The sequence below is a fragment of the Centroberyx gerrardi genome, chromosome 23 (genome assembly GCF_048128805.1).
Source record: "Centroberyx gerrardi isolate f3 chromosome 23, fCenGer3.hap1.cur.20231027, whole genome shotgun sequence".
Classification (NCBI taxonomy): Eukaryota; Metazoa; Chordata; class Actinopteri; order Beryciformes; family Berycidae; genus Centroberyx; species Centroberyx gerrardi.
The window spans coordinates 15,647,529-15,665,157 of record NC_136019.1 but is presented as its reverse complement, the minus strand read 5'-3'; the positions used below and the strand labels follow the sequence as shown (position 1 = coordinate 15,665,157).

At 43.9% G+C, this 17,629-nt stretch overlaps 1 protein-coding gene across 10 annotated transcripts in view; it reads left to right on the top strand.

Annotated features, from left to right (window-relative positions):
* mark2b (MAP/microtubule affinity-regulating kinase 2b) overlaps positions 1-17,629 on the top strand; it is a 51,218-nt gene that overhangs the window by 23,042 nt on the left and 10,547 nt on the right. For 6 of the 10 annotated variants that reach the window (XM_078291605.1, XM_078291602.1, XM_078291601.1 and 3 more), the window contains exons 8-15: positions 1,995-2,231; positions 3,562-3,681; positions 4,660-4,759; positions 5,172-5,308; positions 5,471-5,545; positions 6,182-6,233; positions 7,180-7,331; positions 9,549-9,643. In XM_078291605.1, the coding sequence (XP_078147731.1) occupies positions 1,995-2,231; positions 3,562-3,681; positions 4,660-4,759; positions 5,172-5,308; positions 5,471-5,545; positions 6,182-6,233; positions 7,180-7,331; positions 9,549-9,643 (968 nt within the window). Of the gene's footprint in view, positions 1-1,994; positions 2,232-3,561; positions 3,682-4,659; positions 4,760-5,171; positions 5,309-5,470; positions 5,546-6,181; positions 6,234-7,179; positions 7,332-9,548; positions 9,644-13,717; positions 13,865-17,629 lie in introns of all 10 variants that reach the window. The other 4 variants (XM_078291606.1, XM_078291600.1, XM_078291603.1 and 1 more) reach the window with 4 other exon arrangements.

Below are 17,629 nucleotides of genomic sequence, written 5' to 3'. Positions count from 1 at the left end.
TTCTGAGATGAAATCCCGCCCCCATGAATGCTGAATAGGTGACCCAGAGGTTAATCACAAAGATGATTTAATGCTCCTCTTCTGGGGCTGGGGCTTAAACGCACACACACACACACACACACACACACCCCACCTTTCTGCATGTATATCTATGTGTTTGTCCCATTGTGGTCCCTAATGTCCCAGTCTCTCCGTCTGTCTCTCATTTGTTTTTCTCCCTCTCTTTGATTCGGATTAGTAGGCACCAAAATTTTAACAACACACACACAACGATCTAATGCTTCCGGGTCAGTTTGTTTCACAGCATTATGCAGAGTTGTAAATCCTCTTATTGTGCCAGCAGGCTGACCTGTAGACAGGACATTATCGTGATTACTGTTACAATAACCATACAGAAACCTCATCTCCAGGAAGTCAGCAGTTTGATTTTCCCCATTGAGGCCTGTGCATTTTTTGACATTTTGGTATGCGTTTTCAATGATTTAGCTCAGGACCAAGGTCATGAAATGTTCTCTACACTTTGGAGATAACAAAAAAAGGCAGAGTTGGAGATATGAGGTTTCTGCAGGACGGACAATGCTCATTATTGTAATGTGTACCATCCTGCACATTATTATAATCACTCTTAATCTGTGGGTTGTGATGTGAAATCCATCACAGGCCTGCCAGTAGTAGGTCATAAGCTGCAGGAGTGTGTTTTGACGAGCCTGGCTTTCACAGTGACACTAAATCTACTCTGTTTGGGTCCCGGGCTGAAAAAGCTGAAGAATTGCTGCAATAATGTACAGAAACTGACAGCTGTATGGTTCAATATGAAGCTTATACTGCTGTTGTCATCTAACATATATGCTACTAATATAGAATATATAATCCTCATAACTATACTATCTACAGCATATAGTCTATACTAGAAATATTTAAATCAGTGAATTGTTTGTTTGTGTTTTCCATATATTCAAGGTGGAGGCTATTATTTTAGCTAGAAATACCTGCCTTTATAGTGTCTTGGCATTTAATGTGTGTGTTTGAGTGTTGTCATGCATGCCGGTGTGCATTTGTTTCTTAGGTCAGAGCCTGGAGATGATGTCATAGTGTTCTACTTAACACTGACACGCACAGCCGCAGAGCGTGCATTCGGAGCAAGTGAAAAGGAGAGCGCACCTGTTGCTAGGCAACCCCAGCCTCCCTGCTCACTGGCTTAGTTTAGGAATAAGGATACGCACATGCACGCATACAAACACGCACACGCAGGAATTAACTGTAGTCGCCCTCTTTGCCCCTAGTCTGCTACCTGCATGACCCGGGACATTACTTTGAAAATCCCTACTCTTACCTTGCAGGGGTTTTTTTTAAGTCAGAGAGGAAGGTGTTTCAGACAGCCATCTGAAACGAGGTAGAATCCCTGGCCTACAAATGTTGCACGTCAGAGAAAGACTTTGTCGTTTTCACACAGCATTAAAGGCGGCAGGGTGTCCCAGTGGTTAAAGTCTGTCCTTCAGTTAGATAACCTGGGTTTAAGCCCTGTGTTGCAAGCAGCTGCCCTGCTGAATTGTCCTTGAGCAAGACACTGAATCTCTACCAGCTCCAGGGCTGCTGTTCTGTAGCTGAGCCTGACCTCTGACCTCCCTGTGGAGGGAGGCAAGAGAAAAGAGGATTTCCCTATGCGGATTCATAAAATATCACACATTATCACATCACACAGAGAAAGTCCTAAGCGTTTGTCTTTCATTTTCTCATTGTGTATTTTGCATTTATATGGCAATTGCAGTATTCAGGAAAAAGCAACCTGACTCTGTGGGTCAGTCCTACAATACTCTCTCTCATCTACATCTTAATATACATCACTCCCTGTCTCTTTCCCTGTTCTCTCCCTTTTTCCATCTATCTCTCGTTCCCTGCTTCCTTCCTCTCTAAATCTTTATACATCTTTCTCCCTTTCCTTTCATCCCTCTCTCTTTCCCTCTCTCCCTGCCGCTCTTTCTGTCTGTCTCCAGGCGGAGAACCTGCTGCTGGACGCAGACATGAACATCAAGATAGCCGACTTTGGCTTCAGTAACGAGTTTACCCTAGGGAACAAGCTGGACACGTTCTGCGGCTCCCCGCCCTACGCCGCCCCGGAGCTCTTCCAGGGCAAGAAGTACGACGGGCCCGAGGTGGACGTCTGGAGTCTGGGGGTGATCCTCTACACACTGGTCAGCGGCTCGCTGCCCTTCGACGGACAGAACCTCAAGGTCAGAAAGAGGAGTGTGTCTTTCTTGTTTATGTGGATGTCTGGATTCTGGGGGTGGTAGTCATATTCTTAATGCTGGATTCTGCGCCCTCTACCTACCCTACGAAGGGCAGAACCTAGTTGAGAAAGTGTGTGTGTTTCCCCTGCAGTGATTATGTTTGGGCAGCCCACCCAAGTAAATGTTTCTTTTTAATGCGTTTCGGATGTTGTGATCCACTAAGCAGACATTCAAACCTGGCTGAAAGTGGGTTAGTGAACTACAATGACCATTATCCATTGTTCACAGCACCTATCACCCAGTCAGTGCTCACTTGCATCACACTACAAGTGCAGACACATACTGAATAAAGAGGTCAAGGTTGAAAGCATGCAGCATGCGCAATAAGTTGAGAAGGTAACCCATTTGTAATTAGGTGTTTGTTATACTTGCTTAACACAACTAAAAATCAGATGGGAGTGTGACGGTCAGCTAATGTGGCAGCAGCAACTTGGCCAATGCAAGCCTCATCACGGCTCAGCTACACCAGAAGTGTTTCTGTTCCGTCCGTTTGTGTCGGAAGAGTCGGATCAGATACACAGCCATTTAGTTCAATGCAGCCTGATCCACTGACGTAGTATGGAGCTGGATCGGAGCTGCCACTTTGGAGATACGCATGACTTCTGTTTTTGTCGGACTACGCAGCGGTCTGTTGCGCATTTGAGCCATATGAATGTATATAAATACCAAGATTTTGCTTAGTTTAGTCATTTATCACCATGTCGGTAAATAAAATAGTGGATACATAAACCAATGTCACTGAAATTAATGTTCAAGATGAGGTCATCTATGGATAGCTGCTGAGACGCCTACTATTTGGCTACAGTAGACCTACACCCTCAAACAAATGGTGATAAGTACTCCTATATGGTACATTATGTTCCTTGAGTTATGGAAAAATGGTGTAGCAGCTTGAAATGCTGTGCTGCAACTGGGTCGCAACCAGTTTGTGTAGTTTGTGTGTAGTTTAGGTGTTCGATTAAATGAGAATGAGACTTGAGATACTGAGAATGCTAAATGAAATGGCAACTAAAATGCAGCCTAAATATGACCTACTTGGATATATATACACGCACAACACTGAAATTATTTAGCAATTGATGGCCAGTCAAGTCTATCATTATTTGAATAGATAAATAAAGAACCTTAAACAAGATATTAACACTGTATGCTTCATAGATCCCCCCACCTACTCACGCTGTGAGAGAGAAGGAGTGTGTGTGTACATCTGTGTTTTTTGGAGGTGGATATCTGGAGTCTGGTGTTGACTTTCTACACCCTTGTCTGTCTCCAGGAGCTGAGAGAGCGCGTGCTGCGTGGTAAATACAGGATTCCCTTCTACATGTCCACAGACTGCGAGAACCTGCTCAAGAAGTTCCTCATCCTGAACCCCTCCAAGAGAGGCAGCCTTGAGGTACACACACACACACACACACACACACAGAACACACAGGTTACAGGTTACAAGATAGATGACTGCAGGACCTGAAAAAAGTTTAGAATGTCATGAATCACAGTAGCTAAACTCAAGCTCTTAAAATGTCTTGAATACATTTCAGTTAGTCTGTTGTGGTTTCTTGGTGCGTTGCTGCATTTTCACATTTATTTCAAATGCAAGGTTTTGTTTTGACTTGAAATAGGTCTCAAAAACTTTGATAAAACTTGCTGTCACCCTAAAAATAGGTCAACTGTAGTTCATTGTCCCAATAGTTACACCAGTGACTGTAAGATTAACGCTATATTCACTAACATAATGGAGAATGTAGCACACACAGTAGTATATACCAGACTTGGTTGCACCAGCAATGTGTGAGTTTGTTGCCGAGGTGTAAAGTCCATACTAGAGGCATAGTAGATACTTGTTAGTTTGTGATTTAGGAGTTACTAAATTTGGTTGCACCACAAGTAGTCAGATGCTAACTAGTTTGGATGGAAAGTTATTGCTTGCATGGATAGCAAAACAACAATCAGCTATATAGCTCTATCGTCATGCTTACCGCTCGCTTTACCTTGCTGAGTTGCAGGTGCCACTTGAAAGTTAACTAGATCCCCATTTATATTTCAGATAGATAAACAGAATTTCTGTTTGATCCTCTCTCTGCTTGAGTTGCAAAATGACATGGCAGCACTGTAAAAATGCTGTGCAGAAACACTCGAGCTTTACTGTCAGAGAGTGACTTTGCGATTTTGGTTCATTTACATCTGCCTTAGGGTTTGCACAAGTATTTAGATCTTAGTTAGATTGTGTTTTAGTGGTGCAACCTCTTGTATTCTAGTAGTGTGTAAATCAACATCGACATTGTAGTCACTAATGTCTCCTCTCCTCTCCCCTCCTCTCCTCTCCTCTCCTCTCCTCTCCTCTCATCGTCTCTCCGTGGCTTTGTCCCAGCAGCAGATAATGAGGGACCGGTGGATGAATGTGGGTCATGAGGAGGAGGAACTCAAACCCTACATCGAACCCCAGCCAGACTACAAGGACCCTAAGAGGACAGGTAGGCACATACACACACACACACACACACGCACACACACACCACATTTCTCCCTACCTGCCACAGTGGAAGGGTGAATCGAAAACATTTCCTTAGCCGATATGAATTTTTACCAGTCTAAATGGGTGTTAGAGTATAATAGATCTTCAGCAGACTTCAGCTACACCTGCCAAGTGGCTGCTGGTATTGACAAACTACTACCTACTGGGCAGTATCCAAGGATGATAAATTTTGGCTGCTGGCTGGTGTTTATTTCCCTCCCTGATAAGCATGCACATCAGCACACACACACACTTGAGTACAGATGTTCTTTTTTCACTTACACACACATTCACTCACAAGGACAACTTGAGCTTTTTGTTTATGGGTATTATGTCTTAATGACTTAAGTTGTTCTTTATTCTTATTATAGATTTGTTTTTGTGTGTGTATGCAGACATCATGCTGCAGATGGGCTTCTCTCAGGAGGAGATCCAGGACTCTCTGGTGAACCAGAAGTACAACGATGTGATGGCCACGTACCTGCTGCTGGACTATAGGAACTCTGAGGTACACTGTCTCACACACACACTAATGCACAGCGTAACACACACGCTATCTGCACTCTGTTTTTAATATCTGCTTTACCCCCACACAGAGGCTCTCTATCTCCTCCTTACACACAAACACACACACACATTCAGATGTATTGTTGCCGTTTTTTTTTCTCAGCTGGATGAAGGTTCGATCAAGCCCCGCCCAGGAAGTGATGTAAGCAACATAAACGCCCCCTCCCCGCCTCACAAGGTACAGCGAGAACACAGACTCTCCCTCACACATACACTGCCCCCCCCCCCCCCCCCCTCTTCGTTCCTAGCTCTCTCCCTCAAACACAAGAACAAACCTCAAAAGGATTTCAAAAGGGATTTCATGCCATCAGCCTTCTGCTCTGACAGGAGGTGGCGGACACCGACCTGGTGCTAACCACATTCTTTTACCAAAAACTAGTCCGGGAGGCTACTTTGATGTAGCTGACGTCTAGGTGTCACTAATGAGGAGGCTGGGTGTTTTTTGTTTTGTTTTTTCCCAGAATTGAGCAACCCATTTTCAAAATGGCAGTGCATCTTTCCTATCCCACCCAGGTCTTTCCTAGTTTTAAGATGCATAGATCTCAGTGCTCCTAGTTGAACCAAATACAAAGCCATAGATAAACGATGGCTCTTAACACACACAAACACTCTCCAACCTGTCTGCCCTAAGGCACAGAGCTTTCACACACACTTAGACACTCACACACACACACGGCCCCCTGTATCTGTCTTGCCCCTCTAGCACAAGAGCTGGTTAGCTGGACTTGGTTTGTCTACATCTGAATGTGTGTGTAGACGCTCTGAAACACACATAAGCACACACTGACTTGCGTATCTGTCTTGCCTCTCCAAGGTACAGCGCAGCGTGTCGTCCAACCAGAAGCCTCGCAGAGCCACCGACCAGGGTGAGATTGGTGTGTGTTGGAATGGAGGGGAGGGGAGGACAGAGGGAGGGGTAGAGAGGTGAGGATTGTGAGAAGGAAGGGTGGAGCGGGCGAAGGAGATGGGGATCAGAGTGAGGTGGCCATGTGACAGGAGCAGAGGGATGGAAACGGGGGGATCACCTAATTTCAGTCCCAGTGTATGCTGGGATAGGCTCCAGCCCCCCGCAAACCCTGACAAGGATGAAGCGGGTGGAGAAATTGAATGAATGAAAATTCAAGGCCTTGAATTTAAAGGTTGTAAATATGGTTAAATGTTGCCTTTGAGTTTTAAATACGGTTCCAGAGTTTTTACAAGTATTGCCTTTTTTGGTGCACTCCGGGTTGCACAGATTTAATACTGCTACTTTTTTTTTGAACTATTTCTGCTTATTTTGGGTGTGAAATATGTCTTAAAACAGACATTAAAGTCTTAAATTTGTGGAAACCTGTAGTCACCCTGTGGAAAGGAGGGAAAATGAAGAGCGAATTTGGCCGAAGAACGATGGAAGGGTGATAGGCTGAGCAGGGTGGGCTTGATGTATGTTGGAGTAAAGGGAGGAGTGGGGGATGTGGAGGGGAGGGAAGACAAGATTGAGTTGAGGGCGGAGGGCTGGCAGAGGGGATTGAACAGAGGAAAGCCACAAGTGAGGGCCAGACAGATTTTTATTAGAATAGAGTGATGAAAGGAAAGAAGACAAATGGGAGACAGAGCAGAGGATGATGGAAGAGACGGGAACGGGGAGAAGTCAAAGGGTCTTGACCATTAAATAATGGCATGTCTGATGCTCTTTCTTTCTTTCTTTCTTTCTCATCTGTCATGCTCCTTGTGACCTTTTCTCTCTCCCTTTCGTCCTCTTTTCTTTGCTCTGTCCATATTTTCTCTACCCCCATTTTCTCTCTCTCTCTCTCTCTCTCTCTCTCTATCCAGGCTCCTCCTACTCTAAGAGGGGGGGTCAGGGAGACAACCGGAGTGCAGTGGAGGATTCTGGGAGGAAGGGTTCGTCAGGCAGCTCCACCACCAAGGTGCCGGCCAGCCCACTGGTCTCCTCCGACCGCAAGAAGAGCGCCACGCCCTCCACCGTGAGACCAAACACACACACACACACACACACCACTTACGTTACATGTTGCGTTTAGATGACACGCTTATCTAGACCAAAATAAATGGAGTGCATCAATATAATGTGCTTCCTAGGTCACCATCATTACCAAATACAGACACACAGATGCACACTTAAAACATTGATTCCCACACACTACTGATACTGATACATACTGCAATCACACGCTCTCTGATACAGATCCACATAGATGCACAAATGCACACTGGCTGTTTCCTTCCAACTGTTCAGCATATTTTAAGCCAACTTGTGAAATGTTAGGGGAAAAAATGCAAATTAGGTAAGTTTCCGTCAAATGTGTTGAAGTTAATAAATACTGTAGTTTTCCTGAATGTGAGCGGATAGAAAAACACATCCACCAGAAAAACAGAGTATTTCAAGAATTGATTAGTGTTTGGAAACTCATTGTTGTTCTTTTGTGTCATCCTAATGTTAACCATATGTCATGCTATCCAAAGACGAAAACAAAGAAATGCACTTTGCTATATTCTAATGTACCGACTAATGGCCATACAACCATGACAGACACCGTATAACCATGGGAGTGACAGTGTGTATGGCATTTCTGTAAGGTTGTAGTCGACAGATATTTCACAGCCTTTCAGAACATCCAAAGCCACTTTGAATTATTGAATTGTACTGTGTGATTGAACCAATCCTACGTCATCCAGTAATGCATTTTCATTGACATTTATTGCATACATTCTTTATTGACAAAAGGCGTTCTGCCTCGAGCGACTATAAAAACTTTTTTTTGGTGATATTGAGTACATTCTATCGAAATGTTCCAATTCCACTCTGTTTTTCTAATTCAATAAAACACAATTCACATAATAAAAATACTTGGATGGAAACCCCTCTTCTGACACGTTCTCCCAGTGTAACATCATTCACTTTCTCCCTCTCAAACACACACATAAAACCAATGCCATAGGTTTAAGAATGTGGATAAAGCTTATTCCAGGAAGAATGACACACTGTCAGGAGTGCTGCCTGAGTTGAAAAGGAGTTCAATAGTTAGAGTATGTTCATTTGACAGGGCTCTGAATACAAAATCATGAAGAAGGAAAGCCAAGGCACTCTTCCTCTATCAAAAAATAAGTGCACTCTGGTGAAGGCACTCAGCCGAAATGCACAGATGTGACCAATATGTTTTTGGATTTCCTTGTTAGTACGCCACCCTATTAAAGGCATTTAAAAAGATTTGATAGAGGAAGAGTGCCTTGGTTTTTCCTTCTTCATAATTCTAGATAAAGCTTATTTAAAGTCCCAACACACACACATACTCACACACAAGCACATAGGCAACCAATATAGAAGCACAAGTAGCACAGTTGTGTATATATACACCCACACACAAGTATGCAAATACAGAGGTTGCAGACATTGAGGCGAGCATTGTTTTGTTAACAAAATGAGGCTAGTTTGTTGATATGTACACACACTTACAAACACACAAATCCGTGGGGTGGCAGACGCTGCGGCACTAGATGTTTGCCTTAGCTTGTGACTTCTATTCACTCTAATACAACTCCAAACTGCATTTGCAACTGCATTTAAAATACTGGTGTACTGGTTTCATGTCAATCTTACAGTTATACCTAAAATGTTTTTTGTAGAATTTGTGTAGAATATGTGATTGTACCAGTTTAATGACAATAATTGATTTGAATTGAAGAGCTGAATACAAATTCCTGTTCTGTTGGAATTTTGTGATAATGTTTATTTTTACAAGCTACAGAAAAACAACACTGATACATTACAGGAAATGGTCCGTGTCCATTATTTGGAGAAGATTTAATTAACGTAGGTAATTAATGTTACTCATCCTTGGTGAGTGGGAGTCCTGCCCAAGGGCGTTCCAGGAATAATTGGTCACTGTTGATAGCAGGAATCAAACTAGCAGCCATTAGACTACTAGTCAGCTTCTCTAAACAACCGGCCACTCACTTAAACTCCATATTTAACATTCTCTCTCTCCTGTGATCCCTCATTCCTTCACTGACTCACTCTCTCGTCCCTCCCTCTACTGTGCTGGTCTCTCCCTCCCTCTCTTTAACTCTGTCTTTCTGTCTCTGTCGTTAACCTTCGTTGTCCTCCTCTACCCTCTCATCCCTCTCTCTTTGTTTTTCTTCATCTCTAACATCCCTCTCTTCTTCTCCCTCTCTCCCTTCAGAATAGCATCCTGTCCACAGGTACAGGTCGCAGTAGGAACTCTCCTCTGACCGAGAGAGCCACGCTGGGCCAGGGCATCCAGAACGGCAAGGACAGGTACGCACTCACACACACACACACACACACACACAGACACAAAAGAAGCTGTGCTTGGGTATTCAGAACGTCAAGGACAAGCACTCCCACACACACTCGTACTCACACACGCTCTCTCTTACCTGTTTGTCTGCAATTGGCAGCCGAAGCAGTCATTGTTTCGCCCTCCGCATTGAGTCGGTGCTAGTTTCTCAGTAACACACACTTACAAACGCACACACCCTAGTTTGTGAATGAACCAGTCCCACAACTGTCTCAGTGACTGAATCCCGGGCCTTGGCTGGTGCTCCCCAGCGCTCTGCCAGCTGGCCCAGGGAGGCCCGCAGCCGTCCCCCAGGGCGGGGTGAGCCCTCCTGGGCAAGGAAAACAGCCTCTCCCGGGGATTTAGGCCAGACCTCCAGTAGATTACAGATTACCCATGATGAGCCAGTGGACGCATGCCAGTCAGAGGAATGGCGGGATTTGATGGCCACACGCGCCCGCACCCGCACCCACCCACACACACACACACACGCACACAAATAGTAGACAAATATACACATACAGGTTGAGACATGCTGACATACTTACAGCGGCCTCATTTGTACTTACAACTCTTACATCCACCCTTTCTGCTCTTTTTCTTTAATAATATTCTATCCTTCCCTTCATCATAAAACTTGACTTTGACTTTCCCAAACTCACAGGTGAACCAAACCTGAAATTTATTTTGTCCAATCCCAAACCAGGGGTAGGAGGGTAGAGGTTTTAGTGGGCGCAAACCCAATAAATGTAAAAAAAATGGTAATAATCTTCTAATAATAAATTGCTAATAGCAGTATTTTTTAAAACTATTTTTGATTTCCAGTCTGACCCAAAGCCGAGTAACAGTCAGGTCCTGTTAGGCTCAGCCGTGAATGTCGAGCTCTACTCTTTATCTCTGCTATTCTTTCATTGGAACGTGTTTAGGGTTATCTTCTCTCCCTTTTCCCCTTTCTCGTTTTCTCATTCTTAATTCTAATTCATCCTTCCGGCTCTCTACCTTTCTGTCCATATTAGATTTGCTTGATGTGGTCTTTCTATCTGTTTAAGGCAATACACACATGCGAGCGAACACACACACATACACCAAATTTAGCTGTCCATTCTAGTCGATGGTGAAGCGTATTCCTTTGATCTGGGCTGGGTGAGCTTCTGATGCTGAGTACACCTCACACACACACACTTGCGCGCGCCACTCATGCTTAAACCAGCCATATGCTTCATGCGCCTATTCATAAGCATTAACCATTATGCCAAACAGCCTCTACTACTATGTAGCGTTCATTGTCATTACTGCTTTATTACTTGTTCATGTGTCTCAAATGACCCCCTCGTTCCCAACGTGGCGCCCTTCCTAGGACCCTTCCCTTAACAAGTACGCCTAAATTGAATAAACTTTGAGGCTGCAAACTCTTATTACTCTTGAGAAATTTGGGGCGAACATCAGAAAGAAATGAAAAATGATGATTCACCAATACTGAAACCAGTAGTTTTCAAACTTTTTTTCAGGGCAGGACCCACTTTTGGGAATAGATGTTTTATCGCTCCCATCCAGGATTTTTTTTTTTTTGTCATGTGAAAATTCTTGGTATGCCTTGAATCATTTATATTGAAATTTCTTCCTGGAGGCTGAAAGCGCTACACCGCGATGATGTGGTCATTTGAGACAGCGTAGCTTTTATAGTACTGTGGGTCTCTTAGCTACGGTAAGCTCTGCTAACCCAGTGGTTGTCATCTGCTTTGATTTTGAAGTTATTTTTTTGATCACCATTAATGCTTTGAAGTTTGGGCTTGTATACTTGTACCCCGCCCCCCCCCCATTCCCCTTCTTTCCCTTTTTTTTTTCCATTTCTTCCCCTTGTTTTTCTGATTTTCACTCACTTTGTATTCTTCCCCCTGGGTCTGTCCTCTTCTCTCTCTGGATCTTAAATCACTTTACATCATTTACTTGGCACCTTTCTATCTGTCTGTCTTTATTTCTTTCTTTTTCCTGCTTTCTTTCTCTTTCTTGTCTTTTTTTATTCCACCCTCTCTTCTCTTTTCTTTTCTCCCTTCTCTCTCTAAGGAGATTAGGAAGACTTGTGATGGAATATTAACTCTTACTGGCGCTAGCTATAAGGTCCCCAGACTCGCCTCTTAATAGGCTTACACACACACTCACACAGACTCGCATACACAAAAATGTCTACACATACACACACAGAGGCCCTACACATACAAACTCACGGACACATGCACAAGCTTAAACATACATATCACACATGCTCAAACTCTTGCTACACACACACGCCAGGTTGTCCAGTGAATGCGGTTATTTTTCCATCACTAGCCATGCTAATCCCTGTCAGAAAGTGTGTGTGTGTGTGTTTTCTCTCTCTCAGCTATGTGTGCCTTTTCTGTGTAATTAGCAGTCTGTTTGGTTGACCTCTATAAATGCCCCACTCTCTCTCTCTCTCTGCTCACTCCTCTGCTCCCTCTTCAGCTCACTCTCGCCTCTCCTTCCCTTTCTCTCTCTGGTACCACTCTCCCCTGTCTCTCACTGTGTTTAGTATTCTACCACATGCTCCACTGTGTGTGTGTGTGTTTGTGTGTGTGTATAAAGTCAAGTTACAGCTATCAGTAATGTGCAGAGCTTGGTAGTCCGTAGCAACCTTGCCGAATAACAAAGGGTTCAGAAAAAGTTCAATGCATTTTTTCTTTTTTTGCCTTAATAATTCAGTAAAATACTCTTGGTTCCAGTTACAGTTTAGATTGTGTACAGTGGAGAGGGACAGGAAAGATGGGGGAGAAGCAGTTAGGCGCTCGACAGCCAGAGAAGGTCATAAAACCTACAATGCTGCAAGTATGGGTGGCAGACGCTGATCTACTACCTACTTGCTAATTGGAAGACACTCAACACCTAACCTGCTCACTCATGTCTGGATAAGAGTGTAAGCTAATTGCCTGTAATGTAGATCTAAATGGTGTGTGTCTTATCCTTACAACACGCCACATAGATCCTGAATCTATAATATGTGTTTTCCCCAGAAAAGTAGTTAGGCAGTAGTTTGTGGCAACTTCCTACAAAGGAGGCCAGACGCGCCCCGTGGCAGATTCATGAAAGCATGAAGGCAGAATGGTGAAATAGTCCCGCAGGCCCAATGTTAATAAAATGTTGTAATCTGAAAGGAGATTTGGAGAAACTACATAATCAGGGTTTCTCCATTCGACACCGTTGCCAGCCACCTCAAGCTGTGTTAGGAATCTTATTTTTCCAATATGTAAGGCCTGCTAGGGAGGCAAATTAGCCCACCAGTAACACACTGGGGGATCCTGATCCTTAATGCTTCCTAATTTTGCGAGGGTCGTTGCTCTGCACTGCACAGTCTGGAATGTCTGTAACCTGACTTGTTTGTTTTATTTAGTCTAGTGTTTAGACAGTGAGCTAAAGTTGGTCTTTTGTGCTGTTGGTTCATCCACAGTGTTAATATGTTTTCACATTAAAAGATGAAGGCATAAGAACAGTCAGCTTTTGATTCTGGCCTCGATTGGCCTCCATGTTAAACCGTGTTGAAACAATGACACCAGCAAAAAAGACCAACTTTTTCTCACTGTCCCAGTCCTTACTTTTGCTTCTACTCTTCTCTCCCTCTTCTCTCTGTCTCTCTCTCTACTTCCTCCTATCCTTCATCCTGTCCTCCTTTTCTCTCCACCCCCTCTCTCCCTGTCCTTCCTCCTCCCATCCCCCTTACTGTGTTTGACAAGTGCTGCTTCTAACCATGCTCCACCTCACCTCCCCGTCCACCTACACACAAACCCCGCCCGGTGTGTGTGTGTGTGTGTGTGTCTGTCTGTCTGAATGCCTGTCGTCTGTGTGTGTGTGTGTGTGTGTGTGTGTGTGTGTGTGTTTGACTGTGATTGTGTCTTACTTTGTGTGTCTGTGTTTGCGTCTTTGACTATTACTGTTTGTCCTGTGTCTGTCTCTGGCTCCGATGTTTGCGTGTGTCTGTATATCTACGTGTGTGTGTCGGGCGGGGCGCTCCTCCACCTCCTCCCCTCCCCCCTCCCTCCCAGCCTAAACACTCCGGGCTCCCGCGCCTCCACCGCCTCGGCCGCTGCCGTCCTCTCCTCCTCCTCCTCCTCCTCGCGCCCCCGCCACCACAAGTCCCTGTCCTCCTCCAATCATCCATGCCCCTCTGACCTGCACGCACCGCGGCCCAGGCAAGTCTCCCTCACACACACACACACACACACACGCACACACACAAACCGATATACATACAGAGAAATAATCATACAAGCCAATATTCACACTTGCATGCATACACAGGCAAAAGCACAATCACATATACACTCATACATACACACACACACACACACACACACACACACTTAGAAAGACACAAACACACAGTCCACTCAGCCCCTTTCAACACGCACCACTTTACTCGTCACAGATCATCTTCCTCCATCCTTCAAGAGCTGGATGTTCAGAGAGATAGAGAGAGAATGAAAGAGAAAGACAAAGAGGAAAACAGAGAGATGAAGAAAGGATAAATAGACTCGTCGGCTCTGAAACCTTCCGCCGCAGCTAGATTAGGGAGAGCGCTGACCTTTTGGCAAACAAAAACTTTTCACTGTTTCCATTGTGTTTCCACTGAGAAGATTGGAAACACAGTGGAACTGGTTACCAATGTTTTCGCTCCGCAACTGTGAAGCTGATCAAAGAGTTGGTGTATTCGTTTAACACATACTGTGCTGCTCGCCAACAGCCTCACACACACACACACACACACACACACACATACACACACACACACAGATGATGAGCGGAGAGAATACATTTCCACAATTTATAACTTACAGTATCGCATATTTATTTTCAAATGTGTCAAACATTTTCAGTTTGGATATTTCGTTTAATCGGACACATTTTTCTTGCTATTTAGCAGAAACATCAAGCATGACAAAATGTATTCACCAAGTTTATACTTACACTGTCTATATTCCAAACCTCTCCTGCCTTTCCCCTCTGTATGGGCTGACAGACTACTGAGAGGTTAGGTTCTTCAGTGGCATTTTTTTTTGCAAGGAGCACACAGCTTGCTACATGGGAAACTGTAGAACAGGAGGGAAGTTAAGAAGCATGATCTGTGAAAATATTGCACTTGTTTTCTTTTTTTATGGGGGGGTAGTAGCATGAATATATTTTTAGGAACACATGCTGCTAAAATGGTATTACTGTAGAATCCCAAAGAAATCCCCTGACATTTCTTTTCATGGCAGGCCAGAACCAGAAACCTGGGTAATTTTTAGCATAACAGTGTAGCAACAAAGAGACCGACTGCATTACTTTACCCTAACTCAGAGCCATAGATAGTTGTGTTGTATTATAGCTTGTAATATGGGCTTCTCTAGAGCAAAGAAGTGTTTGCTGTAAGTATTTACCTATATATATTTACCACTATAACATCACCATAGTGAGATGCCCAACATTTTTAAGACCAGCTGGCATAGACTCACCAGTTACTTAGCAACAGTCGTGAAGTAGGACTGTGCAGCTCCAACGGTTTCCGCAGAAAAGTGCACTGGCCAAACTCGGTCTATAGAAGGCTCTGGTTAGCCTGACGCTGACACACCTTGTCGTTGGCCAATCAGTCGCTTTCAAACCTCTCATAACCCAGGGGACGGTAATTGTTCGAAACAGCTACAGCTTAAGAACAAGATGAGCAGGTTTTTCCCTCTGCCTCTGTCAGACCAGAGGTGGATTTTAACTCGCTTGGTTTCCTCTAGAGAGACAGACGGGCTGAGAGGGAGACAGGAGACAAGGTTCTGGACCAGCAGGGATATGGGTTTCCACAGGGGGTCTAGGGGTCTTTCTAGCCAGTACACCTTCTCTGAGTGCAGACTAGCCCTTTATATTAGCATGGTTACAGAATAGGTGTGCTATAAGTCTGTCTTCTTGGTCCAAGGAATAACATCAGCGGAACAAGTTGGACAAGCTGACGTCTTTTTTAGAAAGAGGTTGTAGAGAATTCATGACAGAATAAACATTGAAAGAACTTATTATCATCTCAGGGATTTTATTGGACTGGAGTCAGGACCCAAAGATTGTAGGAAGGTTAAAGTCTCTCCAATCATTCTGGGAAATGAATACCAAAACTGCACTAATTATGCATCACCCAAATCACACAACTATCCCGAAACTGTAGAGAATCTTGTACAAATTCTGGAAAGTTGTTGCATTTGAATTTGTCAACGCTTTCATCTAGAAAACACACATTACATATATGGTTAAATACAGCTTAGTGTAACGATAAAAATGGGAAATATAGCATGACCTAAAGCTTTACAGAGACATAGTGTTAAGACAATATAACGTTAAGTTAATAAGTTCATTTATTCACTTGGTTCAGTGATCCGACATTCAGCAATTAAAAACCAAACAAATGTCTACAACCAAATAGCTAATGAATTAAAGACTTTTGTAAGAAGTGCAGTGAAAGTGAAAACACCAGAGGTTTGGACATAGTAGAGTTCAGATACAGTAAGGGTGAAATGTCACTTTAATAACTATGTTATGTTGCACAAACCTGCCTCCCCAAGTCCCCTCAGTAACAGGTAGACCGAGCAGGTTAGTTGTATAAAACTTGTTAAATGTTATGTAAGTTTGGGTCATGAGAAAAATGATTTTAAAAACTGTGGGTGCCCTGGGGGAGAACTGGAAACAAAACAGATATAATGGTTGTGTGAGTGCATGTTATTGTGTAAACCTGTTTGTAGAAATTGTCACCTGTTGCACGCCCTGTACAGGGTGCTTTGTTCACTTTTAATGTGGTCTGCCATCTGTCTTTCTGACTTGTGATGTTACCGGTATCTTTTACTTTTATGTTATCTTTATCACACTTTTTTCCTCCTTAAACTTGTATGCAGAATCTAAAAAAAAACCCAGTCTTGTTTCCTGGCTCTGTATTTAGTGTCGCTCACCTGTATAAAGCGTCTAAATGAATTTCAGTCCTGTCGTTTTCCACGAATTCGGGTCTTGATCGGGTTCCAGCAGCCTCGTGTTTGTTCCCAAAAGTTGTTAAGGGCTCTTGGAGTCTTAACCTGCCATATAAAACCCACCTCAGTTAAGAACACCTCAAACGCCTGGGAAAACCCTGTCTCCATCTGTTTTGTTTACTGTACTGCAGTGTGTCCGGCTGAATGAAGGAATAAATGAACGCCTCGAGTGAAATGTCTTCGATGGCCGTCTGTGTGATCTCCGTTGGCTCTCTGCGTGCATTTGCTGTCTGTTACTTGCCGTATTTTCTTTTGTTGGCACGCTCCGCCGCTTGCTTAAGTCGGTGTCCGTTTCAAGGGCTACTTTGATATTTTGAGTTTTGGTCTTTCGTTTTCCCCTTCCAGGCATTTGTCACAATACGGGGTGGAGGGTTTCTAAATGTGTCCCTCAGCTCCTCTCAAAACTGTCCGTCTATCTGTCTGTCTTGACTTGATTTTGGTTTTTGAGGGTGAGCTGAAGTGCCACTTACAGAACACAAGAGACATTTCCCCCCACGTTGTGACAATTGTCCGGTGAAGAAACAGAAAATTGCCAGGCTAAAATTCCACCAGTGGAAATGTCAAGGTGGCCCTCTGGCTGTATGTGGTTTTGTCTGCTCTATGTTGAAGTCTTGTTCTGTTGCATGCGCCGTTCAACAGTGAGCTTGGGCTGTTCAGAACCTGGTTGGGAACGCTGGAGAGAAGGTACCACTCCAACACATAGACTGTACCCTGAGTGAGGAATAGGCACCCTCTTCTCAGCACATAGTCTGTGCCCTTACACCCCATCCATTCCTGTTTTATCCAACATGTAGCCCTGTCCCTAAATACCCCTTTGAATAATTCAAATACCATTACCATGAAAAGTATGTTCCTTTCAATAGCCTGTTTACTACATCAGTATCCCTTTGAACAGCTTGTACTATAATTCAGAGTCAAAGTTCT